The 27,158-nt window shown below is 43.6% G+C and overlaps 1 protein-coding gene across 5 annotated transcripts in view; it reads left to right on the forward strand.

Moving 5' to 3' along the window:
- AAK1 (AP2 associated kinase 1) overlaps nt 1-27,158 on the forward strand; it is a 196,088-nt gene that overhangs the window by 109,503 nt on the left and 59,427 nt on the right. For 3 of the 5 annotated variants that reach the window (XM_077469460.1, XM_077469463.1, XM_077469464.1), the window contains exons 6-16: nt 4,149-4,230; nt 5,532-5,664; nt 7,510-7,613; nt 8,452-8,531; nt 15,139-15,293; nt 15,376-15,659; nt 16,259-16,441; nt 18,385-18,614; nt 21,754-21,911; nt 23,823-23,939; nt 26,106-26,204. In XM_077469460.1, coding sequence (XP_077325586.1) covers nt 4,149-4,230; nt 5,532-5,664; nt 7,510-7,613; nt 8,452-8,531; nt 15,139-15,293; nt 15,376-15,659; nt 16,259-16,441; nt 18,385-18,614; nt 21,754-21,911; nt 23,823-23,939; nt 26,106-26,204 — 1,625 coding nt within the window. The remainder of the gene's footprint in view (nt 1-4,148; nt 4,231-5,531; nt 5,665-7,509; nt 7,614-8,451; nt 8,532-15,138; nt 15,294-15,375; nt 15,660-16,258; nt 16,442-18,384; nt 18,615-21,753; nt 21,912-23,822; nt 23,940-26,105; nt 26,205-27,158) is intronic. The other 2 variants (XM_077469462.1, XM_077469465.1) reach the window with 1 other exon arrangement.

The following is a 27,158-nucleotide window of genomic DNA, read 5'->3' on the forward strand; positions in this document are numbered from 1 at the left end:
CCACACTTTTTCAGACAAAACAGATGCTACACTATATTACCAAAAGTATTGTGACACCTTTCTTTACATGCACATGAACTTCAATGGCATGCCAGTCTTAAGCCTCGTACACACGGTATGAAAATCGGAAGGGGATTGTCGTTTGACAGGCTGTTGTGCAAAGTTCTTATCGTTAGTATGCTCCTTTCAACAATTGTTTTCCAATTTTTGGCCAATAAATGTTGAATGACAGGCTAGTAAATTTTTGTCAAATGACAGCTCCACGTCAGATTTTCGGATGGTCTGCGCTCAAATCCGTAGCACACAATTCAAAAGTACAAACACACATGCTCAGAATCAGTGCTCACTAAACAAGAAATTGGCAGAAGGGGCCCTAAGGGTGACACTCAAAAGCTGAAATTACTTGTAGTACGTCACTTTGTTCTTGTTTATGGCACGACAATTTGTGTAACGTTGGTATACAAGACAAGATCCTGGCACACACCCTTTGGACAAAAATCGGACACTCGGTTGTCCAACAGTCGTACCGTGTACAAGGCTTTAGTCTATAGCAGGGGTACCCAACCTTTTGAGGAGCGAGGGTCACGTTGGCGTCTTGGTAACTGGTCGCGGGCCACAATGAGCGTAGCGGGCAGATGGCAGGTCTGTGTCCACTCTGCATATGTAGAGCAGACACAGATGCAGCCCGCTCTACCCTAAGGGCCCTCCGATCTGCTCAGATAGAAGGGGACAGATCCCCTTCTGTTTTTTAAGCAGATCAGACTGCAGATAGGCGGGTGTAGGCAGACATGAGTCTGTTTACTTCTGCCACTCTATAGAGGGGAATGGAGGGGCCTAAGGCTGCTTTCACACTGATGCACAGCAGTTTACCTGCATTTCAACTGACCTTGATCTTCACTTCTTCCTCAGAATTCCTGCAGCTGGTGGCTGCTGCTGGCTGTCCTCCAGGGCTGGTACTGCTGTTGGGTACTGCCTGCTGGTGCTGCTGGCGGATACCGCTGGCTGTTACTGCTGTTGGGTACTGCTTGCTGTTACTGCTGGCAGATACCGTTGTCTGGTACTGCTGGCGGGCACTGGTACTGCTGGTGGGTACTGGTGCTGCTGGCGGGTACTTGTACTGCTGGCGGGTATGGGTACTGGTACTGCTGGCTGATAGTTATGGTGGGTACTGGTACTGCTGGCGGGTACGGGTACTGGCACTGCTGGCTTGTACTACTGGTGGGTACTGATACTGTTGGTGGTTACTGTTACTGCTGGCTAGTACTGCTAGTGGGTATTGGTACTTCTGGCGGGTGCTGGTGACTGGTACTGGCACTGCTGGGGACTGGTACTGGCACTGCTGGGGACTGGTACTGGCACTGCTGGGGACTGGTACTGGCACTGCTGGTGTCTGGTACTGGCACTGCTGGCTGCTGGTGTCTGGTACTGGCACTGCTGGTGACTGGCACTGCTGGCTGCTGTCTGATATCACAGGAAGCATGCGGCTGCAGTAGAGAGCAGAGCCGATGCTTCCTGTCACAGGCGGAGTACATTTGGTATCACTCCACCTGTGTAGGAGCCAGGGCGATATACAGGAAGCATCGGCTCTGCTTCCTTTAGCGGCAATTCTGTTGTTCACGCTGATGCTCAGAGATGACGTGTCGGGGACCCGCGATCTGGGCTTGCCGACCGGCCATCTCAGAGCAAGACGGGCCCCCCTGGTCTATAGGGTTCAATATTGAGTTGGCCTACCCTTTGCAGCTATAATGGCTTTAATTCTTCCAGGAGGACTGTCCACAAGGTTTAGGAGTGTGTCTGTGGGAATGTTTGGCCATTCTTCCAGAAGCGCATTTGTGAGGTCAGACACTGATGGACGGGAAGGCCTGGCTTGCAGTTTCTACTTGACTCGCTCATCCATGGCTTTATAAACCTTGTGGACAGCCTTCCCATTAGAGTTGAATCTGTTGTAGCTGCAAAGGGTGGGCCAAATCAATATTGAACTCAACGGACTAAGATTGGGATGCCATTAAAGTTTGTGTATATATATATATATATATATATATATATAAATAAATATGTGTGTGTGTGTATATACTTATTAAAGTATCTGCTCAATGCTACATTTATCCCTGATTTTACACCTGTGCCTTGCGTGTGCATATATATATATATATATATATATATATAATATGTGTGTGTGTGTGTGTGTGTGTATATATATATATATATATATATATATATATATATATATATATATATATATATATATATATATATGTATGTATGTGTATATATATATGTATGTGTGTATATATATATGCACACGCAAGGCACAGGTGTAAAATCAGGGATAAATGTAGCATTGAGCAGATACTTTAATAATTCCTATCTGCTTTCACTTCTGCAAAACACATTACAGAGGTGTGTTTTGGAAAGCTTATTTTAAAGCTTCGAAAACTATTTATTTTACAGTCCCCAAACACAATTCCTTAATGTTGGTTTTTACTAAACGCAATTTCCATGTGAAACCTTTTTCCTGAGAACGATATCCTGCTTGGTGTTTTGCTAACGTGTGGGGTAGGGCAGCATTGTTCACTCTTGTGGAACAGTGAACTCCTAATCTAACTCTTATCCAGTGAACCATTTTATTTGGCAGTTACTATTCTTATGGAATTTTGTATTTTGTTGATTTTCAGTTAGTGATTTTTAAACCGCGTTGTGCTGGAGGAAGCCACATGGTATATCTGTCCATCTGATGGCCTACTGTGGTTCATGATGGCGTGACAGCAGCTGTATCATATGATATGAGTGATGTTTAAAACTAGAATGTCTTTAGTTATTTTAACATGCAGCTAAAGGTAATAAAATCTTCAGAATCTTTTACAAAGCAGCAGTTTTACCTTTGGAAATGTGTTTTTCTTTTTTATCGTAATCTAGTGAATCCCAAATTTGATTTTTCCATGTATTGAGTGTGACTTGCAATCTTGGCAGGATACATTTATATCCCCCCCCAGATATATCTTTCAGCGGTACCTCTGTCCTCTTTCATGTATATTTTCTTGTTTGCCCATAACGCTCTGAAAGAATCCGTTTTTGTACACGTCATCTCAAAATGGCCATTACTTGGTCCGGAGCGTAGATCCAATGGCATTGGTGGTCTACACCCCACAGGGACAATTTGGCAAAAACTGGTACAGGGCCAGTGGCAGCAAGGTTTTTAGTGGGTAAATGCAGCCAACTTTTGACATCAATCCTAGATACTTCTGAGATCATTCAGATCTTATTGCAGATGTGGTTCATGTGCAGTTGACCTGCTTTTTCTTTCCAATAGAACTGTATAGAGAGATAAGCTGTTATGAAACAAACAAGCCCATCAACATAGACCAATAAGCTGTTAAAAATTGTTGAACACTTGTACGTGTACTTGTAGCTTTACTCAGAGGTAGTTAAGCAGAGTTCCACCCTGATTTTTTTTATTTTTTTTCAGAATCTGACTCAAAACATTTTTTTTTTTTTTTTTTAGTGCTTACCAGAATTGCCCTGTTGCTATGTAGTCCTCCTAATCTGCCACTTCCTGGTCCGCGGAGCTCCTTGTCACTTCCTCCCTTGCCTGTGCTCCTGCGAAATATGTCCTCATTTCCCAGGAGTCTGTGGGCAGTACTGTGATCAAAAATCACATTATTTCCTGACAGGAAATGCCTTGATGCAAGGCGGATCACTGCGCCGAGATGTGTTTATCTATGTTGCCATAACAACGGGCGGACTTCCTCCATTGCTGCCACTTGTTATGGCAACTATAGAAACGGCGCTACGGGCGCTGGTGAATCGCGCATGCATGAGATCGAGAGGTTCATGCTGGTTACCCAACATGCACCTCTCCAAAGCTAATACAGGAAGAGATATCGATTGGGCTTCACATGCCCACAATCATGATGGCAACGGCCACACCAGGAGGAAGACAATATTAAGTAAGAAATGTTATATTTTTGCTAAATCCATAATGAACATTGTATACTCGTTTTTGTATTTTAGTTGGTAATAATCTTCAGCAATGTGTTTTTTGAAGGGTAAAGAATTGGGGGGGGGGGGGGGGGAGAATTCTGACAGTATTCTAATACCAAAATAAATACGTGCAGACTAAATTGTGCTAACAATCTCCTGTGTTTCAGGTATACCACACTTTCCTACCGTGCCCCTGAGATGGTGAATCTTTACAGTGGCAAAGTCATCACTGCCAAGGCGGATATCTGGGTTTGTAAACACTGATCTAAATGTTTAAAGTGGGGTACCCCCTAAAAAAAAAAAATTAAGTCAGCAGCTACAAATACTGCAGCTGCTGGCTTTTAATAATCGGACACTTACCTGCCCCAGGGTCCAGCGATGCGGGGGAACGAAGCCCCCCCTCGCTCCCCGCTCCGCTCGCGGCGCCGTCATGCATACTGTGGGCACCCGGCTGTGGCTTCACAGCCGGGCACCCACTGCGCGAGCGGCGCAGGGCGCCGTGATACGCCGTACAGTCACTTGGGACACATGACAGGTCCCAGGTGAATGTGCGGCGCGAGGGGAAGTGATGTCACCAGCCCGGGCAATGAAGAAGGCAGACTACGAGGGACCCCCTAGCAACCGGTATTTAGAGGTGAGTAAAAATATTTTTTTTTGCCAATTATTTTTTTTTTTTTTTTTTTTAAGAATTTTAAGTAGTTTTATTTTTTTTGGTGGCAACACCACTTTAAGGTCTTATTCACATGCCTAAAAATTTTTGGTGGATATGTGTAAGGCAGGCCATAGATTGTCTTTCCTGCAACCCCCCGAAAATGAAATAATCGCTTGATTTCCTCTGAGCCATTGTGTTCTCCCGGCAGGTAATGGGGCATGGGGAGTTGTCCCTGCCAGAAGAACACTGATTATTAATAGCGGCTATAGCCTCCGGCAGTAATCTCATCCTAAAAATTCGACATGCTGGGTGTACCCCAGTTGATTGTTGAGTCGACCTAGCTCCAATCGGCCTGCTCAGACATGGTTCACATCTCGGCCAGTGCCTGCTGAACCAGCCAAGATTGGAACAGTCTATGGCCGGCTTAAAGGATAAGTTCACCCTTTTGTAACATGTTACACACATATTCAGGGTGTAAGATGTTAAAGATGCACGGTCTGACAGCTAGCGGGAGATCATCTCCTCCCGCCTACTCGCTGTTCTGATCTGCAGCAAACACATACATGTGGCCTCTGCCTATCCGGCCACGTCATCCATTTACAGTGGTCTGTGTATGGGAAAACTACAAGGTCCATCAGCCCTTGTAGCTGTTGGCTTGTTGTTCTCAATGAACTACCATGGCGCTGTTGAGCGCTGGTAATTAATTCATGCTTCTTGGCTGTATGGGAGGTACGGCCAGACAGACACTCTGCATCTTGCTCTGGTTTGACTACAGCAGAATGATTACTGATTGATTACTGCTCTTAATAGTAGTAATGGTTTATTGAATGATGTCTCAATATCATCAGAAATACAATTTATTTTTATTTATTTTTTGTATATCTCCTTTCTCTGCCAGGCCCTGGGATGCTTACTTTACAAGCTGTGTTTCTTTACCCTTCCATTTGGGGAGAGTCAGGTGTCCATCTGTGATGGGAATTTCACAATTCCAGACAACTCCCGGTATTCCCATGACATGCACTGCCTCATCCGTAAGTGTTTATTATGCCAGCAGCTAGTACTGTACTTGTGGTTTTACTTTTTACTAAAGCAGATTATAAATAGTGGGGTGCAGGTAATGGTAGAGTTAACCAGCTATGTGGTTTAAAACAGAAACGATTGGAACTGTAGAATAATAGTTTGCCAGCTCATTCAAAAGATCTTACAGAAGGAGTGAGAGGTGACCAGTGTATTTGAAGCCTCTTCTGTATATACTCCCAGGTTCATTACAATTTCCTTTGGTTCCCACATGGAAATGGCCAGCTGCTACGTTACTTTCTTTATGCATTCACTGTGATCAGCATGTTTGCATTAAAGGCATTTAAAAGGAAAAAAAAGTCATGCTTACCTGCTTTGTAAAGTGGGTTTGCATAGAGAAGCCCCGATCTCCTCTTCTCCTGTCCCCCTCTGGCGCTCCTGGCCCCTTACAGTTTGCTGTGGGAGCTACCAAGTTGCCGCTATGCTTGTCCATTCACACAGAGCCGTGGCTCCCCCCCCCCCCCCCCCATTTCATTGGGTCACTGGCTGCTGTCCCAGCCAATGAGAAGAGAGAGTTCCGGCTTCAGTGCACACTGCTGGATCGCAGTTGAGCTTAAAAAAAAATGCTTTTACAGGCATTTTTTTTTCTGCCTAAAGGCTTGAAAAAACTTGTGCTTTTTTGTGCATATTTATTGAGCTTCTTTGATGGTTTTTGAGCATACTTTTTTTCTTTTTTTTTCTTCCTTTTTTTTTCTTCTTCTTGCTTTCTTCTTCTTCTCCTCCTCCTTCTCCTTCTCCTTCTCTTTCTCCTTCTTCTCCTTCTTCTCCTTCTCCTTCTTCTTCTTCTCCTTCTTCTTCTCCTTCTTCTCCTTCTTCTCCTTCTCCTTCTCCTTCTCCTTCTTCTCCTTCTCCTTCTTCTCCTTTCTTTCTTTTTCTTCCTTCTTCTTTCTTTTTATTCCTTCTTCCTTTCTCCTTTCTCTTTATTATTAATTTTTCTTTCTTTCTTTCTTCTTTTTCTTCGAGCACTTAGGTGTCTTTACTGCTCTAAAGCTCCTCTCGAAAACATGTGTTTGGCAGGCTTTTTTTTTTTCTGCCTGTAAGAGCATATGCCTTTAAACACCTGAACAAGCCATAGTGTGCATGGGCACATTGACTAACATGGAGAGGAGTTTTTAGGCAGAAAAAAAATAGAGCTCAAAAGCCTGTAGGAGCAACTTATTTGCGCTTATTTGAGATGCAGTGTGCATGAACCCTAAAAGGCAGAAGGGAAGTAATAGGAAACCATTTGATAGGAGGCTTGGAGAGCAATAAACACACAATAGAAGTTTTTAAAGAGGAAGTAAACCCTGATGGGTTTACTTCCTCTTTCATTCCCTGCAAAGGTAAAGCATAATGGAGTACTATGCATCGCATAGTAGTCCATTATGTGTCACTTAACTGACACAGGAGCCAGCGAAGTCACCGCTGTCCCCTGTAGTACGGCGCATCCATCTTCTCGGTGGGTCTCTCCGCTGCGATGACGTCACTCCCGCGCATACGCACGGGAGCCGCCACTCGCGGCATATCGCCGTTGACCGCGGTGCGCTCAGTGCGCCTGCGCGCCGCTGTCTACGGCGCATGCACCGTAGACATTGGTGCCTGTCTTTCGGCAAATATCTCCTAAACCGTGTAGGTTTAGGAGATATTTCTTGGACCTACAGGTAAGCCTTAATCTAGGCTTACCTGTAGGTCAACGTTGGTTGTAAGGGTTTACAACCACTTTAAGGGTAATAAAAATGAGCCCAAAGTCAAATGTGACATGAAATGTCTCATCACTGTTCTGTTTGTGTTTTTTTTTTTTTTTTTTTTTTTTCTATCAGGGTACATGCTTGAGCCAGATCCAGACAAGAGGCCGGATATCTTCCAAGTATCCTATTTTGCCTTTAAGCAAGCAAAGAGGGAATGCCCTGTACCCAATGTACTTGTAAGTGCCCTGCTTGGGTTGTATTTAGTACATCTACATCTAATCTGCTGACATCCCCACTGTTTGAGGATCTTTCATATCACTAAATAAGTACATATGTGTTTTTTAAAGACTGCTTTAGTAATTCTGTATTTGATTAGTCTGACTGGATCATCACTTTTCTGTATGTTAAAACATGTCCAAGTTTTTTGGGTACTAGATAATATGCATTGAATGAGTGGGATAGGGCTAAAGAACTGCATTTACAACATAAACGCTGCGTAAACTGTCGGCGCTATATAAATCCTGTATAATAATAATGAGTTGTTTTTATTATACTTGTTGGGTAGTTGTGGGTGAATCCCAAAGTGTAATTGTACTGAGATGGGTAGAGTTGACGAGTTACAAGACTCTCCACAGCATAAATATGCTACTTTTTTCTGCCGGCTCTTGATTGGTGCCGTTTTCAGACCAGTTGTTCTAGATAGAGATCTATGCTGCCTTTTAGTAGCACGTTTTAGTGTAATTTCATCCTTAGTCGATTGTATTATGGTTGGTGCGGTCTGTGTAAAGGAGCGAGCACCAACATGCACATGTCCATAGTTTGAATAGAAAGTCAATGGATTGCCTACGGCAGGCACTCAGTGGTTTGGAGTGTGAATATACATGGAAGTAAGAATTGGATATCGACTGAAGTGTTAGAAATGAATGAAATGTCCAAGAAAAAGCTTGATCTTTCTTGTATTGTGGGCCTAAAGCAGCTACATCCAGCAACAACATGCAGGAGGTAATAAAACCCCCTGAAATAAAAGCAGATATGAGTTTATTCATTGATTTTCTTCTTGCCCCAATTGCCTAGGACTCTGTTATCCCTGCAAAACTGCCTGAACCAGTGAAAGCAGGAGAAGCTGCTCTTAAGAAAATCCAGCCGAAGGCCAGGTAAGTGTAACTCGAACAAGTGTAACCCCCAGCCCCCCCGTTGACCAATGCTGTGATTGGATACAGCGCAAGTTTGTCAGCAGGTTACAGCCAATTATTATGGCTGTATGCCTGATATGCTGTGGCCAATCACAGCACAGAGTTCTGTGTATACAAGCACACAATATTATATACTCGGACAGCGATCTTGCTGCTTCTTCTCCCCGAAATCCACTCTGAGTTCAGAGCGAAAAAAGCAGCCAGATCTGTGGGTAAAAGCCGCACAAATTACACTTGTTGACACACAGTTAACCCCTTGATGTTAACCCCTTCTCAGCCAGTGTCCTGTGTACATTATTATCACTGATCACTGTATGAGTGTCAGTGTCAGTTGGTGTCCCTCCCAGCCAGTGTCTGTTGGCGCCATATTGCCTACTACACTATCACAATTGCATTATAAATCTCTGACTACCACTATTACTAGCATAGTGTCTCTCAGGCTGGGTTCACACCGCTGCGGGGGGAGAACCGGATGTGATTCGCACAGCAAATCACATCCGATCTCCGTAGCGCTGCGAGTTCAGCCATACAGATAGTATGGCTGAACTCGCAGCGGTCCCGCAGCAAACTCGCACGGGACCCTTTTTTGGGTCCGCAACGGAATCGGATCGCATGGGGGTTCACACCATGCGATCCGATTCCTGTGCGAGTCGGCAGATCGCACTGCGATATGCCGACGGATCTGGGGGTGTCATTAACATAACATTGACACCCCCAGCCGTCCGCATAGGGCAGTGTGAACTGCCGGCGGGAGGTATGCGATGCGGGAAAATGCCGCGGATTCGCGGCGTTCCCGCATCGCAGCAATGTGAAACTAGCCTAAAGATCAGTATCTTAATCACAATCAGAACTATACTAGCGTCCCCAAAAACGGAGTTGAGTTATTACAAAGGACATGTAGCAGACTACATTTTGGCCTAAATTTAAAAAGAAATTACGGTAGATTTTATCAGATGTGTTTTTATTACAGTAGAAAATATTGGTTTGTTGTGTGTGTTTATTATTTTTTTTTGTCATAATTTTCAGTATTTTTTTATTTTATCCACTTCAGCTCTGGAAGATTTACCCCCCCCCCCGTTCATGACCAGGCCATTTTGTGCGCTACAGCACTGCGTTACTTTAAGCGACAATTGTGCATTCATGCAACACTGTACCCAAACTAAGCTTATGTTCCTTTTTTTTTCCTACAAATAGAGCTTTCTTTTTGTGTTATTTGATAACCTCCTGTGTCCTTTTTTTTTTTATTTTTTTTATTTTTTTTTAACTTTCTGCTATAAGACATACCCAATAAAAAAATTGAAAAAATAACATTTCTTCATAAATTTAGGCCAATATGTATTCTGCTATATATTTTTGGTAAAAAAAAAAGGATCCCAATAAGTGTATATTGATTGGTTTGCTCAAGTTATAGCATCTACATTCTCGGGGACAATTTTTTTTTTTTTTTTACTAGTAACGGCTGCAATCAGTGATTTTATATGGGGACTGCGATATTGTGGTGGACAAACTGACACTTTTGACACTTTTTGGGCACCAGTGACACTAATACAGTGATCTTTGATAAAAATATGCACTCTCGCTATACTAATGACACTGGCTGGAAAGGGGTTAAAATCAGGGGCAGTCAAAGGGTTAACTGTTTGCCTCACCAGTGTTTTAGTATACTGTGTAAGTTTTATTTTTACTAGGGCAAGACATGGAATTTATTCCCTGCTTTGCAGGAACACAAATGCCATCCCTTCCATACTGTCAGAACAGCGATCTGCCTGGTTTACATAGGCAGATTGCAGTTCTTTCACTCTGCCTCACTATCAATGGGGTGCTGGAGGACATCTGGTACCGTTTCCCCATCTATCCGCTCCCACTGTGTGTAATCACAGCGAAGGGGAGCCGGTGTGTGTGTCCGCGCCCCCTACCCAAAAGTGTCATCACGTATATGTACAGAGGGTATAAAAAGTCTACACACCCCTGTTAAAATGTCAGGTTTCTGTGCTTTATACAAATGTGGCAAAGATAAATAATTTCAGAAGTTTTTCCACCTTTTAATGTGACCTATAAACTGCACAACACAATTGAACAACAAACTGAAATCTTTTAGCTGAAGGGAAGTGAAAAACGAATATAATGTTTGCATAACTAACACTTTGGAGCACCTTTTAATTTTATTTGACAACACTCAGTCTTTTTTGGGTATGAGTCTATCAGCATGGCACATCTTGACTTGGCAATATTTGCCCACTCTTCTTTGTAAAAACACGCCAAAGTTGTCAGATTGTGAGGGCATCTCCTGTGCACAGCCTTCTTCAGGTCACCCCACAGATTTTCAATCAGATTCAGGTCTGGCTTCTGGCTGGCCCATTCCAAAACTTTAATGTTCTGGTGAAGCCATTCCTTTGTTGTTTTGAATCTATGCTTTGGGTCGTTTTCATGCTGAAAGATGAAGTTCCACTTCATGTTCAGCTTTCTAGCAGAAGTCTAAAGGTTTTGTGGCAGTATTGACTGGTATTTGGAACTGTTTATAATTCCCTCTACCGTGACTAAGGCCCCTGTCCCAGCTTAAGAAAAAGCCCCAAAGCATGATGCTGCCACCACCATGCTTCACTGTGGGTATGACATTCTTTTGGTGATGTGCAGTGTTGTGTTTGGCTTAAAAACAGCTTTTGGAATTATGGCTAAAGAGTTCGATTTTGGTTTCATCAGACCATAACACATTTTCCCACATGCTTCTATGAGACTTCAGATGTGTTTTTGCAAAATGTATCCAGGCTTGGATGTTTTTCTTAAGAAAAGGTTTCCGTCTTGCCACTCTACCCCATTGCCCAGACATATGAAGAATACGGGAGATTGTTGTCACATGTACCACACAGCCAGCACTTGCCAGATATTCCTGCAGCTCTTTTAATGTTGCTGTAGGCCTCTTGGTAGCCTCCCTGAACAGTTTTTGTTTTCTCAATTTTGGAGGGACATCCACTTCTTGGTAATGTCACAGTTGTAAAAACCGGATGTTCAAAACGTGCCCTCGGTGAACACCCCTCCGTGCCTTTTGGACCAATCGTCTACTGGTTCTCAATATATAAGCATTATAATACTACAAAAAGCAGCTACTTATTTAAAACAAACATGTAAAAAAAGAAATATAAAAAATACTGCAGCAGCGCTTTTTCTTATCCACCTTCAAATGCAGATAAAGATTTTCATAAAAAGTCTGAGTAAAATGCATATAGCGGTAGGGAAAAAAATTCTTTGTTGTGCTGTATATAAAGCTTCCACCCAAAATTCACCACGTGCATTAGAATCTCCCCTTTGGGGATACACTCACCAGACAATAATATCATGCCTTGAGTCACCATGATTTTTACACTTTTCACCTGTTCCGCTTCTACCATCCACCAGATGTCAGTATAATATTTTCAAGGGCTCCAGATTAACATGTGAAAAAATGGAATGTCCACATAGTGTAAACCCGTTTCACAATGTCACAATACCAGTTTCATATTCTGACCTACCGGAGTGACTAGGGGCTATTGGATATTAATAAATTGTGAAATGGGTTTACACTATGTGGACATTCCATTTCACAATTTATTAATATCCAATAGCCCCTAGTCACTCCGGTAGGTCAGAATATGAAACGGGTATTGTGATATTGTGAAACGGGTTTACACTATGTGGACATTCCATTTTTTCACATGTTAATCTGGAGCCCTTGAAAATCTTATACTGACATCTGGTGGATGGTAGGAACTGAACAGGTGAAAAGTGGAAAATTCATGATATCTCAAGGCATGATATTATTGATTGTCTGGTGAGTGTAAACCCAAAGGGGATATTCTGACGCACGTGGTGAATTTTGGGTGGAAGCTTTATATACAGCACAAGAAAGACTTTTTTCCCCTACCGCTATATGCGTTTTACTCCTAGGCTATTAATGAAAATCTATATCTGCATTTGAAGGTTGGTAAGAAAAAGCGAAAATGGCAGTTGTGCCATATTTTATCCATTTGACGAGGACTGTCTTCACTGTGTTTCATAGTATAGCTAATGCCTTGGAAATTCTTTTGTTCCCTTTTCCTGACTGACACATTTTTAACAATGAGATACACTGATGCTTTGGTAGCTTTTTGGTGGACCATGGCTTTTGCTGTAGGATGCAACTAACAAAATGTCAGGAAAGACCTACTAGAACAGCTGAACTTTATTTGGGGTTAATCGGAGGCACTTTAAAGTGGTTGTAAACTCTCCCCCACAACTTTGTCCCATGTAAATCAGCATAAAAAGCCCTAATGAACACTGCTTGTAGATATCTTCTTGCATAGTATTGTTATCCTTTTTGTTCTTTAGAATGACGTCCCTGAGCATGCCCATATCTCCCCTGATTTACGGCACACTGTGTGCTTGTCTATCTATTATCAGGACTTATGGCACAATGCTGAAATTAGAGGTCGACCGATATATCGGTCGGCCGATATTTGCCGTTTTTTAATTAATCGGCATCGGCCGATTGAGCTGATAAAAAGGCCGATTTAGAACAGCGGGACTTGGAAATGACTTCTGTAATAGAAGTCAGTGCAAGTTGCCTGAGTCGTCATAGAAACGTTATTCCTCCTCTCTGAGCAGCCTGCCAAGAAAAGAACAGAAAGATACAATGTTTACACTTGAATGAATGAAGTCATCTCAGTGTGTAGAGTTCTCAGTTTAACCATTTAAAGACTAAATCTTTTCTGACACTTGTTGCTTACAAGTAAAAGTCCTGTATTTTCTGCCAGAAAATCACTTAGACCCCACCCCAAAAAGTATATATATATTTTTTAGCAGAGATCCTAGGGAATAAAATAGCGGTTGTTGCAACATTTTATGTCACACGGCATTTGCGCAGAGGTCTTTCAAATGCATTTTTTTTGGGGGGGGGGGGGGGGAATACACTAAATGATTTAAAAAAATACTAAAACAGTAAAGTTAGTCCATTTTTTTTATTTATTTATTTTCGTTCAAAAGTTTTGAGTACTTGTTTTTAATTTATAGGCTGCTTGCACACTGGAGCGGGCAGACGTTGATGGTAAAATGTTGCTAGTTTTAGCAGTGCTTTACCATCATTTTAGCGGTGCTATTCGGCTGCTAGTGGGGCGCATATAATCCTAGCTAGCGGCCGAAGAAGAGGTTAAATGCGCCCGTGAAGCACCGCTGCCAAATCACATTGCATGCGCTTGGGCAGTGGTGCCCATTAATATCAATGGGCAGGAGTGGTGGAGAAGCGGTATACACCACTCCAAATGTGCTGCTTGCATCGCCTCAGTGTGAAAGCACTCTGTCTTTCACACAGACTGCAGGGGAGCCGTTTTGCAGGCACTTTACAGGCGCTATTTTTAGCCCAAAAGCACCTAAAAAAACGCCCCAGTGGGAAAGGTGTCTGTTAGGTTTAAGGCTCGGTTCACACAGGACGCGGCACGACTTGCAGCGCCGCGACCTGCCGCGACCTCAGCGGCGACTTGCAAAACGACTTCTGTATAGAAGTCAATGCAAGTCGCCCGAAGTCACCGCAAAAGTAGTACAGGAACCTTTTTTCTAAGTCGGAGCGACTCGAGTCGCTCCTATTAGAACGGTTCCGTAGTACAGAACGGGGGCGACTTGTCAGGCGGTGAAGTCGTCTGGACAAGTTGCCCCTGTGTGAACCGAGCCTTATGAGGTGAAGGGGGATAAAAAAAAAAAAAAAAATCGGCCTAACATATCGGCCCAAAAAAATCGGCATCATATATCGGCCATTGGCCGCCATGATTTCTAAATATCGGCATCGGCCAGAGAAAAACCCATATCGGTCGACCTCTAGCTGAAATCCCACAAGACTGCATAATCGCTCAGAGCTTCCTACTACTCCCTATGTGACATCACATAGAGTGGAAAAAAAGGCATCAGACAGCATTACTGCAGTCTTATCAGCTGAATCTGATAAGACTGACATAAGCAAACCCTAGATAATCGTCACAGGTAAATTCTTTGAAATAAAACAAATCAGCTATGAACAGGGAAGCAGAGTTGCCATAAAAACATTGGATTGAAAAGGAGGCTTGGTTGACAGTGCAGGAAGTTCTCTATGTAAGGGCGGAAATGCATTCCACTGTGGACTCAGAAAACAATACTTAAGATGGCGCTGCCAAGTTTCTTTAAGCAGTCAGTAGTTTGCGATTTGGGCTAGATTACTATAGTTTGATAATTACTTATTAAAATGGACTAAATGAAAAGAAGCGTGGGAGAGTTTACTTCCTCTTTAAATGACAGGTGTGTACTGACTCCTATTTAACATGAGTTTGAATGTGATGGCTTAATTCTGAACACCGCTACATTCCAGGTGTAATAAGTTCTGAAATGATTTATCTTTCTCGTTTTTTTACATCACAGAAACCTGACATTTTAACAGGGGTGTGTAGAGTTTTTATATCCACTGTACGTGATCTGGTGGACAGGTAACTGCTATAGGGTGAACCTAGAGCAGTTAAAAAGAAATTGTACTGTTTGCGCACAAAATTTGTTATTTTGATTGCCAATAACAATTTTGCGCTGTTCTAATTTACAGGCTCACTGATCCGGTTCCAACAACTGAAACCTCCATTGCACCTCGGCAGAGGCCCAAAGCTGGTCAGACTCAGCCAAACCCAGGAATTCTTCCTATTCAGCCAGCTCTGACACCAAGGAAAAGGCCCACTGTTCAGCCTGCAGCTGCCTCCCCTGGTTTGTTTGTCACGATAGTTCAGTTCTTTGTGAATTTGAAGTTGAATGTTTTCTGAATTTTGTCATACTCCTTTTGTTTTAGTTCCGGCTGGAGGCATTCAGCCCACAGCCCCACCCGCAGTTCAGCCTGCTGTAAAGCCAGTGGCTCAGCCCCAACAGGTGAAGCCTGCTCAGCCTTCCCCACAGCCTAATGCCACAGTGACCACCACAGCCCAAACTGCAGCAGCTTTGCAGACCCCGGCAGCACCGGCGGTTCAGCCTGCACCTCTTCCGCAACAGCAGCAGATATATCTAAAGCAGCAGCAACTTCTTCAACAACAACAGGCAGCAGCTTTGTATCAGCAACAGATGCTGCAGGCTCAGCAGGTGAACGTTATATGTGTACTTGCAAAATACATGTGCTGCTGAACACATTAAAGGGTTATTCCAACAAACAGTAATGTTTTAGCTATGGGTGGACACTGGAAATCCTGAGCTGCATGTCAACTACTGTATATTACATGGGGGGACTCAAGCAAGAATATTTTACTAGGGAAATGGCTGACTTTGTCAGTGTATTATGTAGCAGCAGCGTGAGAAGACTCACATTTTTTTTTAAAGTGAGAATGACCCCATTTAAAGGCATGCATGCATCAGCGGAACCACAGGCTCATGGTTAGGTGCCTCTGAGAGACACAGGTCGGTGGGTAAGTCAACCTGTTGGCTTTTTACCAAAACTAAAAAATGTACCTTTTATGTGAAGTAATGTTTCATAATGAGTACCATTGCTAGATATACATCAAGCACCAGGGCATAGATCTACTGATTCAATTTAAATGTCTGAAGGCACAGTTATGTGCATGTGAATAAGTGTATTTAATCAAGAATTGGAAAGAAACTCTAACAGATGTGAATGGATTTTTTGTGGTTGCTTATAATGTAACCACTGTGTTTAATGCAGATCTCCCTTTTATTCTATCCCACAGATGCAAGCAATGCAACAACAGCAGATGATCCAGGCCTACTACCTTCAGCAGCAGCAGCTGATGGCACAGCAGGCTGCAATGCAACAGAAAACAGCTCAGCAGGTTGTAATGCAGGCCCCCTTACCTGCTCAGCCTCAAGTTGTGCCAGCTACTGTGCAGGTGCCCGCTGCCCAGGACCAGGGGGTGAGTGTAGTTGACAGATTGGTAATATAGTTAGTAATATTATTTGGCTGAACTACTGGCCCATGTTCATGTGAATAGCTAACCCATGTAGAACTAGGCAGCGTGGCCATTGTCCCTTCGCTTGCCTTAGCTATTGAGCCATCAGCAGCTAAAATTAGAACCAGTAATGCCAAAAACGGTGGCCCATGTAAAGCAACCAAAGTGACTACTTTATAGTGGAGAGCTTATGATGCTATTAACTCTGCTGGACACCACAGTATTTACCTCCTACTGAGTTTGCATTATTCATTCATGAATTGTAGGCCACATTGTGGAGTTTGTAGTATCTCTTAGAGTTTCTGTACTTAATGTTGCAGATAGATTGGAGGAGAGGCAGGTTGCATGACTTTGGCAGGTCATGTGACAAAATCTCCTTCTGGATTTTTCTTATTCATTCATTTGAATTGCTCTCTACTTACTCCTGAAGGAAGCGGGGTGTAATGCAAATTTTTAACTGCTAATCCGTATTATGTAGTAATTTTCACTTTTGTGTGGTTTAGCGGTTTCTGATTGCAATCTCTGCTACATGGAAGCACAGTTATCCCACTATTCTCAATGGTTCAGACTTGTTTGGTGAACACTCCCCTAACACAGATGGTGGATTTCATTCTCAAACCAATTTACGACCTTAACCATAAACACAGTGGTTATTTAGAGTCCTAAGATCATTCTATAGCTTAGAGCTGTGCAAATTAACATACTTGAAGTGGATGTAAACCATCACATATACCCAGTGAAGTGAACAGCCGCTGATGATACAGAGATTAAACAAATCTCCGTACATAAGTTTTACATGTATATCTGCTGTCTTCAGCTTTCTAGATTCTTTAGACCGTGCACATTGTGTTAGAAATTTTTCTTCCTGTTTCAGCAGTGGGAGGGGAGTCTTGGAATACACTGTGTGAGCTGATTGAGGGAAAGGCACACATCACCCCTCCACATAGGCAGAGTAACAAAGAAAGTTGCAGAGCTGTGCTGTGAATAGACAAGTTCCCTCCCCAACACAAATTTTCAACTGCTTTTCTCTCCTGTGTTGGAGAACTTGTCAGAAGTTATGCTGATAACAGAGGAACAGAGCAGCAGAAAGACACAGGACTTTGGAGAATGAGATAAGTAAACACTACAGATATATGTGCCCAGGTCAGATTTCATGAATGGGGTTCACATCCACTTTAAGATAACTTTTGCTGTTCTTAGCCATGAATTGGCTGCTGCCATAGATAGTCATAGAACTGAAAAGATATTTATAGCAGCAAGTCCCCTAGCAATCAGTCCACCTCATATCAGTTGGTTCTAGATGAGCACTTCACATAGCTATTGGTTGTTCATGGGAAGTTATTCAGCCGAATTCTATAAATTGCTGAATGGTCACCCTCTTTAGAACCCATAATAAAAGTAATGGAGTTGATTTACAATAATTGAAGAGGGCAAAATCTGGTGCAGCTCTTCATAGAAACCAATCTGCTTCAAGGTTTTTTTTTTCATCAAAGCTTAATTGAACAAACTGATGTTAGAAGATGATTGGCTACCATGCACAGCTGCACTAGATTTTGCACCAGATTTTTCAACCCCAGTAAGTAGAACAAAAATTGACTAACTTGCTTTGGCAGTCATTTGCATTGCTTACTATGTTACAGTTGTAATAATGAATATCTTTGTGAAGATTAGTTGATACTTTGAACAAACGTCAAGCCGAGATAATGAATCAGTCAACGTGGTGAATGTAATCATTCTTGGGACAAACATACTGTAGATCTATACTTGGACAAAAAGTAAAAAGAAAATCAAAACATGGGCAAACTTGATGCACCACTTGGTCATTTTCTGCCATCACTCCTCTACGCTTCTTTGTTAATATTTTTGCTCTCCACAGCAAAAAAAAATAATCTTCCTATGTATTGCAGGTCCAAGCTCCTATAAGGACCACCCAGAAATCACTGCCGGCGACAACACTGCCCAGTGCAGGGCCTAAATTAGGATCCCTTACTCCTCCTTCCTCTCCGAAGACCCAGCGTGGAGGACACAGAAGGATACTGAGTGATGTCACACACAGTGCTGTCTTTGGTGTTCCTGCTAGCAAATCTACTCAGCTTCTCCAGGCTGCAGCTGCTGAAGCCAATCTCAATAAGTCAAAGTGAGAAATAATTTTCTATACACTATGGGTATCTGGGCTCTTTTTTTTTTTTTTTCTTTTCTTACATTAATATGCCGTTAGCCTGGATCAGAAAGGTCTGAAAAATTGAACATTTAACAGATATTAATCTGCCTTAGAAATACATGTTTTTTGTCATTAAACGTCAGGCAAATGGCTTATAGTGTTAAGCTAAACCCAGCCTCCTGCATTCACTATATCTGGTCTCCCACAGTACACCGAATATGGAATTATTTTAGTAGTTAAAAACTGCTAAATACCTTTTCTCTTTCGTTCTTTGATAGACACAGCTCTCCATTATTCAGAACTATAGGTTATACCGCCCCCTACAGGAGTAGGACACAGCAGAAAAAAAGACTTGGCTACGCCTATGGGCAGTCCTAGGTGGCATTATACCCCCCCCTCTCTGTTTATAGGCCTTCAGGTTTTTTTCTGCCTAGTCAGGAGTAAGAACCTAGTTCCCTGCTGGGATCTCTAGCCTTGGGAATTTTTTTGTTTATTTTATTTTTTCCTGGATTTTCCTCCAGTGAGATCTACAATCAACTACCGGGTTGGGTGAAGGGCTGGACATTAAGATCCAGTGGTCTCCCTAGTCTGGCCAGCGAGCACGTGCAGACCGCAGCTACGCGCTAGGTCAGCCACGACATAGCCCCACTGGACAGGGGCTTGCTCTGTGAGTTAAACGTCTTGCGCGGTCGCATATGACCTGGTCTCAGCCTGAGTCGCAGCATTCCTCATGACAAACAGCCCCCATTTCGATGGCGAGGGGATCTGTCTGGGAGCATTACCTGCACGCTTCGCTGGATCGGTAAGTAAGGTGCCCCCTCATCTCCTTTCCTGGACATGGTGTGGGGCACAGGTACTCCCTGGGTGGTTGGCCCCTGCGGGGTTCTCCCCCACCCTCCCTCCTTTCCTTCCTTCCCGGGTGAGGCCCATGCTTCAGGCCTAGGTGCTTTTTGGCCACACTGCCCCTCCCACCCTCGAAGTTGCTACTGGGAGGGTATCCCTTGGGCCCACCTGCTGCAGTAGTTGGGCCTATGAGGTGGGTGATCAGACGTCCGCAATCGGGGGACTGCCTGCGGCGGCCCTCCTGTATTTAGGCCGCGACTTTGAGGCCTTCCAACCGGGTGCTGAACAGAGGCCACCGCTTTCTGTTTTTGGTTGTCCGCCCTCCGTTCAGCAGCTCGGATCGGTCTGGCCTCCCCACGGGCTGCGCGCTCGCGGCAGGCGGCAGAAAATTTAGGCTGTGGCTTTTGCTATTTTCCTATATCTGGCTCTGCCCCCATGGACATGGCCCAACTTGTGTAGTTGGTGGCCACGCTCTCTGTCCTGTCAGGAAGTGAGGATGATTGCCCCACAACTGCAGTGGGGCACAAAAAGGTGCTGGTTGTCGCACTTATTACATTTGTCGGGAACTTTTCAAGCTGGGGGATGCAGCGGTGGCTGCGGCAGAGGGCCGTTTCCCCTTTGACACCCATAAGCCATCTTGCGCGGCGAACGTTACCATCTCCCTCTTATTTTGCCAAATTTGGCCATGGAGACTGGAAGTGTCCAAAGTGCCTTTTGTGCTTCTGAAAACGCTTGCTGTGACGTATCCCTTTGGGGAGTCCCTTCTCCAGAAGTGGACTGTTCCACCGGTAGTGGTCTCTGTTTACGTAGTGGTGCTTAGATGTGTATTGTGGGGGGGGCTACCCAGGATGACATCATTACGCATCTTGATATTGTCCAGTTACAAAATAGTTTTCCAGCATGGTTCCCCAAAATATGGTTTTGCTTCCAATGTGTGTCTGTAGCTGGACCGTTTGCTGTTATCCTCGTGGGGCTGTGCAAGGCCTGTTGCTTCAGAGTCTGATATTCCCGGTTCCCGTGTCAGAAACTGTTTCAGGGGTTTTATTCAAACCTGTTCACAGTCCAAAAGATGGACGGCATGGTGCGTCTGATTCTGGACCTCAAGGCCCTGACCTGCCTTGTGCAGGTCTGCGTGGAGGTGGCACCCCTTCATCATGGGGACTTTCTGGCTTCTATCAACATCACGAATGCTTACTTGCGTATTCCACTATGTGCCCGGCTCCAGCACTTCCTCCGTTTTTGGCTGTGGGTGTTGAGCATTATCAGTGTGTGGTGTTGCCATTTGGTCTTGTCACCACTCCTCGGGTGTTCACGAGGTGTTGGCCCCAGATCTTGCGTGGTTACGTCAGTGGGGGTTTGCGGTCCTGTGCTACCTGGGCGATTTTCTGTGAGTCCTCGACTCCCCCGAGGGTTAACATACCAGACCTTGACACATTTCAATTGGCTTTTATACTATCTGAAGTCTGCTTTGGCCCCTTCCAGAACATTGGGTTATCTGAGCCTGACGCGGGCTTCAGCTCTGGCCAGAGTGTTTCTTCCTCTGGACAAACTACAGAAGTTGTATGCTGGGTTTTTCATTTACTGTTGTCCAGCAGGTGGGCCTCCCTGCAGACCTGCATGTGAGTATTTGGGTCTGATGGTACCGCTACCTTTTTGAGGAGATTCCATTTGCACAGTTCCATACAAGCTCCCTTCGGGGAGATCCTGGCATAATGGGACAACTGCCTGAGGTCTCTGGACAATCTGATTCGGCTGAGCCAGGAAACCAGAGGTTCCCTGGTGTGGTGACTTCGCTCTCGGGTTCACACAGTGGGATGGATTGTTTCCCAGGAACATACTTGCGTTGTATTGGCTTATATATATATTTAAATAGGTTCTCTTACAAGGGTAAGTTTTACATTTGTTCTAGACTTTAGGGCTTTTCATATAGTCGGATAAATCGCCTGTCTGACATTCTCTTTTCTTACTGCAGACCCTGACTGAAAAGATTAGTCCCCAAAAATTCTATTCCTGACCATAGTTGAGGTTTTCAGGAATGAAGTACTGTCCTCACATGCAAGATCTTTGTTGCTTCTTAGCTGCTAAAATCTATTGTTTATTAGGAACCCCACTAAAGCTGCAGTCAGATCCTTCAACACACACTGTTGACTGCATTTCTGTCTTTTCAGGGATATAGTCTATTTCAGGTTTATTTTTAAAATTGCTTTTAATTACATGTGTCGCAATAATCAAGCTTTGTCCTGTTATTTATTTATTTTTTTCCCATGGATAGGTCGGCTACAACAACCCCCTCTGGCTCACCAAGGACTTCTCAGCAGAATGTCCACAATCCCCCTGAATCTTCTGGCTGGAACCCTTTTGATGATGATAACTTCTCAAAACTCACCGCTGAGGAACTCCTAAACAAGGACTTTGCTAAGCTGGGAGAGAGTAAGAGCATTTTACTGTTTTGTGTTTATTCCTATGATTTGGTAGTTTGTGTTTAAGGCCTGGTTCACACTAGTGTGACCTACGCTTTGACTTTGGCAGCTCATTTCGCATGATGTGTACAAATCAATGGTTCCCGATCGAGACCCGTCTTAACTGGTGCGACACAAGTCGGTTTGACTTTGAAAAAGGTTCCTGCGCTACTTGGTCCATTTTCAGCCTATTCAATACCATTAAAGTGAGATCAAAGGTGGATCCTCGTTCTAACCATCCGACTTGTGGCATCCGACATGATGATTACAGCAGCAGGAAAAGCAATTTTATGTCACACTAGGATTTTTTTTTATTGGTCAAAGGACAAGTTGGATTATCTTAAAGTCGTAGCAAAATCGTATCCTGTTCATTCAAGTTGGATGGATGTAGGACTGATGTCTCAGGGCAAAGTCGGGTCGACAGTCGTGTCATACCAGTGTGAACCTGACCTGAATGGGATGTACATTGCTACCATAAATGCAGGCAAAGTAACCGTATCCCTCGAAAGGGCATCTCTTAACATCCTTATACTTGCCTTTCCTGTGCTCCCTTGCAGCTCCTTCTATGCAGTCAGTGCCAAAATTTGCTGCATTGGCACCCTGGGGGAGAAGGGTGAGAGATCATGTCAGTGCCCTGGCCATGTGATGGTCACATTCTATACCCTACCCAAAAGTGCAGGGTGATCATATCAGAGATAAAGGATCAAATACCTGCAGGAGAGTACAAGTAAAGTGAGTATATGGAGGTGGAGGCATTTTCCAGAGCCAATGTCACATTTCCCTACATGGGAAAAGTGATTGTGTCTCTCTAAAGGATTTTTACCGCTGCTTAAAATGATTGTAAAGTATCCTGTCCATTCAGACATAGAGCTGCGGTTCGGTCCACCCTTCTCTTTCCTGATTGCCTAAATGAGTTCGACAGCAGCAAGAGCCAATGGCGCCGCTGCTCTGTCTTGGCTCATTCAGAGGGAGAGTCCCGGGTGGCCGAGGCGCTCATGGACATCACTGGACAGAGATGGGGCTCTGGTAAGTATTGGGGGGCTTGGGGGGGGGGGGGCGCTGCTGCACACAAAAGGCATTTATGGTAATACATAGAATGCATTAAGATAAAAAAAAACTTCTGACTTTACAGCTCCTTTTAAGAATATGTCCATAGCTTGACCACTGCTTCCAGGTGTGAGACGAGACCTTTCTGTCTCACACCTGGAATAAAATAGTCAGGCTATGGGGTGCTCAGCCATTCATAGGCAGCTTTTGTATTTTCTCAATGAATGCAAAGCTTCCTCTGATTGGTTGAGTCAGAGAGGCAGGTTGATGATGTCATGATCTCTGACTCTGCCCAACAGTGCTGTATAATGTATGCAGCTAAGGCTACGTACAGTCTACACAGTATGCCCAGTGGGTGCATATGTTTGTGTAGGACTGTAGGTAATGGTTCCAAGCTGGTCCATATGAACTATTTAAACTGAAAGTAAAGCTGGAGATCAGCTTTAAAATAAAAGTACACTATTAATGTGTTTGTCATTTGTCTAAACAGTGTTTGTCTATTAAAACACTCAGATGAAAACTCTGTAAATCCATTAGAAACAGATCTATATGCAAGTCATTTTTACAATTGGGCATGAAAGGGTTGTAGTAATAGGAGTGTTTTTCTCGAATATTAACATCCATGCAGGAATGTGGCAGTGTCTTCTCCCTCAGTTTATTTCTGATATCTCATTAGCACCCGACAATATGTCTAGCATTGATATTGAGGACTATATTATACAAATCAGTTTGTAATTTATGTTTGTTGTCTCTTTCGGGAAATGGTACATCTTGTAAGGCTTTGTTATTGAGTTCTTCTGATGCCGTCTCTCATTTCCTGCTGCCTTCTTCTCAGGTAAACCACCAGAGCAACTGAGCAGTTCAGCGGAGGACCTCCTGTCAGGCTTTCCAGCCCCCCCTGCTGTGTCTCAAGCAGATACCTTTGGTCCTTCTCTGTTTTCCAGTGGAACAGGTAATAAATTAATCTCCACCTATAAGTGGAGATGTATACGTTTTACTAGATGTATGACTCTCTTTATCAATCTGGCTTTTTAATCTCCTTTGTACCCTGCAGCTGATTTTATTGGGAACCCGTCACAATAAGAATACTGGAGCTGCCATTGCTGGGATGATCACAAGATCATCTAGACGTCTGGTGGTTGCTGTTTGGCAGTTGTCAGATCTCATACACTCGCTATCATTTTCTGAGTGTGTGAGGTCAGGCAGTTAACAAAACGTGCCAATCAGTTTTCTTATTGCTACTAATTCTCTTGACACTCGAGCTGAAGTATAAGGCTCAGAAAAAAAATTGGTTAAATAAAGGTAAATGCAGGGCTTCCATAAGTAAGCTTGCAAAATCGGAAAGATAAGACCACTTAGATGCCTACCTAAACCTGGTTGTGACTGGTTCTCTTTTTTTTTTTTTTTTTTTTATTAAGGTTTTAATCAAAGTATATTAAGAGGAACCTGTCAACAAACATGTCTCAGAAAGTCTGTTCTCCAATGAAAGTGACTACATTTTGACTTTAGTTCCAGGTCCATGATGTCACAGTAGCTTTGAAGCATTTTGGGCTTCATTGTGCTGCTACTAGTATCCAGCCTAAAGTGAACCTAAATGGTGACACTTCACCACCTTTACCCCAACACACACAAGCACTGCTTTTACCTACCTTTTGTTTTACTCCCCCGCCTTTCTATTTACCCACAGGAGTCTAAAGAGGAAGCTGTTTAAGCTCCAATGTGTTGTGATTTTAGCCTACCCGGTGCTAAGGAATCTTCCCCCACTCCCATGTGAGACACCAAGTGCTGCTTCATGGGAAGAAGGGAACTGTATGAATGCCATACCTGAAAGTACTATGAATTTCGCATTTCTGTAGGCAAACAGAGGCAGTGGAATGAAGAGAAAGTAGAGTTTCCCCCTGAAAACGGGGGGCGGGGGGGGGGGAGGAATCGCGGGTGCGTGCTATACGCCGAAAGTGTACCTCGGAGGGGAATGAGTGCTACCGGAATTCAGAGCTGCCATCTGCTCGCCACTCGGGTCTCGCCTCCGCCACCGGCATTGGACCAGTGTTCTGTCTATCACAGGAGCTGGTCAAATGCCGATGGCAGAGGCGGAACTGTATGTGACTGCCGAGTAAACAGATGACGGCTCAGTGATTTCCTGTGAGAAATGAGAGCTGGTGAGCTGCATTGATGGGGGAGACGGGCGCAGGTCAGGCTTCAGACGGGCGCAGGTCAGACTGCAGTGAGGCCGCAGATGGATGCAAATTAGGCTGCATTGAGGCCGCAGATGGGCACAGAGTTTTTTTTCCTCTTAAATTGGGGTGTGAATTATATGCTGGCGCGTGTTAGACAGTATTTACCATTTGAGAAGCTTGTTGAAAAGCCACTACTTTGGGCCTCCCCAGCTGCTGCCAGTATTCCATGCTTTTAGGTGTGTAAAATGCATGCTACCTTGCTGTACGATGCGGTTTCTCCTGCCAGCTTGTGTGTCACTACACAAAACTGCAGTGGGGTTTAGCAGATATTTGATTCTTATTCATTCAAAATGTTGGATACCTGCAGCGCCCTGGGAGCAGAGAAGCGACTGTTTTTCAACACATGGACCACTGGAAAAGTATAGTATCTTGCCTCTTCAAATACAGGCTGCCGTGTGGGTAGATGTGACCCTATGGTAATTTTCTATATGCAAGACACAGATTTATTTTTAAGAGCTGTAAGATGCAATGTAATTCTGAGCCATGTTTGTTCACGTGACAAATTCCTTTTGAAAAAAAACATAAATTTGACTTCTTTAAAGAGAATGATAATCTAGGCTGTAGACGGTGCTGAAGAAGATGATTATGTGTAGAAATAAGCAAGAAGCATAATTATTGGAATGTAATGCCCGCAGCTGACAACTGAATCCTTAATTGGACTTATACTAACTATAAAAATGCTTTTGGTTATTAAAGTCTCGAGTGCTGTAAGAAGCAGCCCACTGTGCCAATTAATTAAGTCTCTGCATGATACCTGCACGTTAAATGGTAATGCGAGGGACCTTGGAGGATCTGTATGCGTCTGCCACTTCTCAACTATCTGTCTCACTTGTCTTTCTCTTTTCTGCTTTTCTACTCTGCTTCTTCCGTGTGTTGCCCAGCTGCGGATAAACCTGCAGACGTGCAGGGTCAGGATCCCAGCCCTCCATTGCACAAAACGCCTGACCCATTCTTGCCTCTCCCTCTGTCTGATGCTCCAGGTAAAAAACAACGATGAGGAAACCATCACAAAAGCAGGATTTCCGATGCTGCTCATAAGGATTTGTTTACTTCGCTCATACCTTCCCATGGCGTCTCTATAATGTTAGATGCACTGCAGTTAATCTACTTTTCATTTTTAATCAGGAATGTTTTGATTTTTGTCTCGTGAGCATGAAATCACATTCAGTAGGTCAAGAGAGCCTCGTGATGGCATAGGAGGCGATCTGTGAAAACTTAAAGGAGAAGTTCACTTTTTGCAAAAAACAAATGAATGCACATTTTTTTGCAGGTTAAAAAAAAAATGTGCGTTTATTTTTTGTAGCCTGTAAAGCTGATCACTGGTGCCATGCAGATCTGCCAGTGTATGCGCTTTCCCATAAGGCCCGTATGGGTAAATAGATACAATCTCTGACAAGCACAAATGAACTACCACAGGGCTCCACAGCTCCACGGTAGTTCTTTGAAAACCACAAGCTGACAGCCGTAAAGGCTGGCAGACCTTGTCGTTTTCCATGCCCCGAGCCCTCTCAATCACTGACGCATCTAGTTGTCACATTGGGGAGGTATGGGGGCTGGTCCGTTCATAACATGAACCTGAATAAGGGTGTGACATGTTACGAAAAGTGAACTTATCCTTTTAACAAAAGAACCTCCTCATTCAGATTTCAACTATTGCATCTGACATAGAAGTGAAGTGGGGGTTCTGGGGTGACCACTCACATTTTCTTAGATTTTTTTTTTCGATACCGTCCCTATAGTATTCAGTTTACTGTATATACAACACAAGTGACACTGCGGCAGATGAATAAACTATTATGTATATTTGTGTTGCTGTGACATCTGCCACTCCTATAGAGGTAAAAGTGATGTGACCTTTTATGAAAAGGGCAGTTGATTTTTTTTGTATTTTTTTTTCATATGTTAATGTAAATTTAAAATTTGTGCTGATATGA

The sequence above is a fragment of the Lithobates pipiens genome, unplaced genomic scaffold, assembly GCF_037356315.1.
Source record: "Lithobates pipiens isolate NorthernLeopardFrog02 unplaced genomic scaffold, aLitPip1_a1.2 Scaffold_8, whole genome shotgun sequence".
Classification (NCBI taxonomy): domain Eukaryota; kingdom Metazoa; phylum Chordata; class Amphibia; order Anura; family Ranidae; genus Lithobates; species Lithobates pipiens.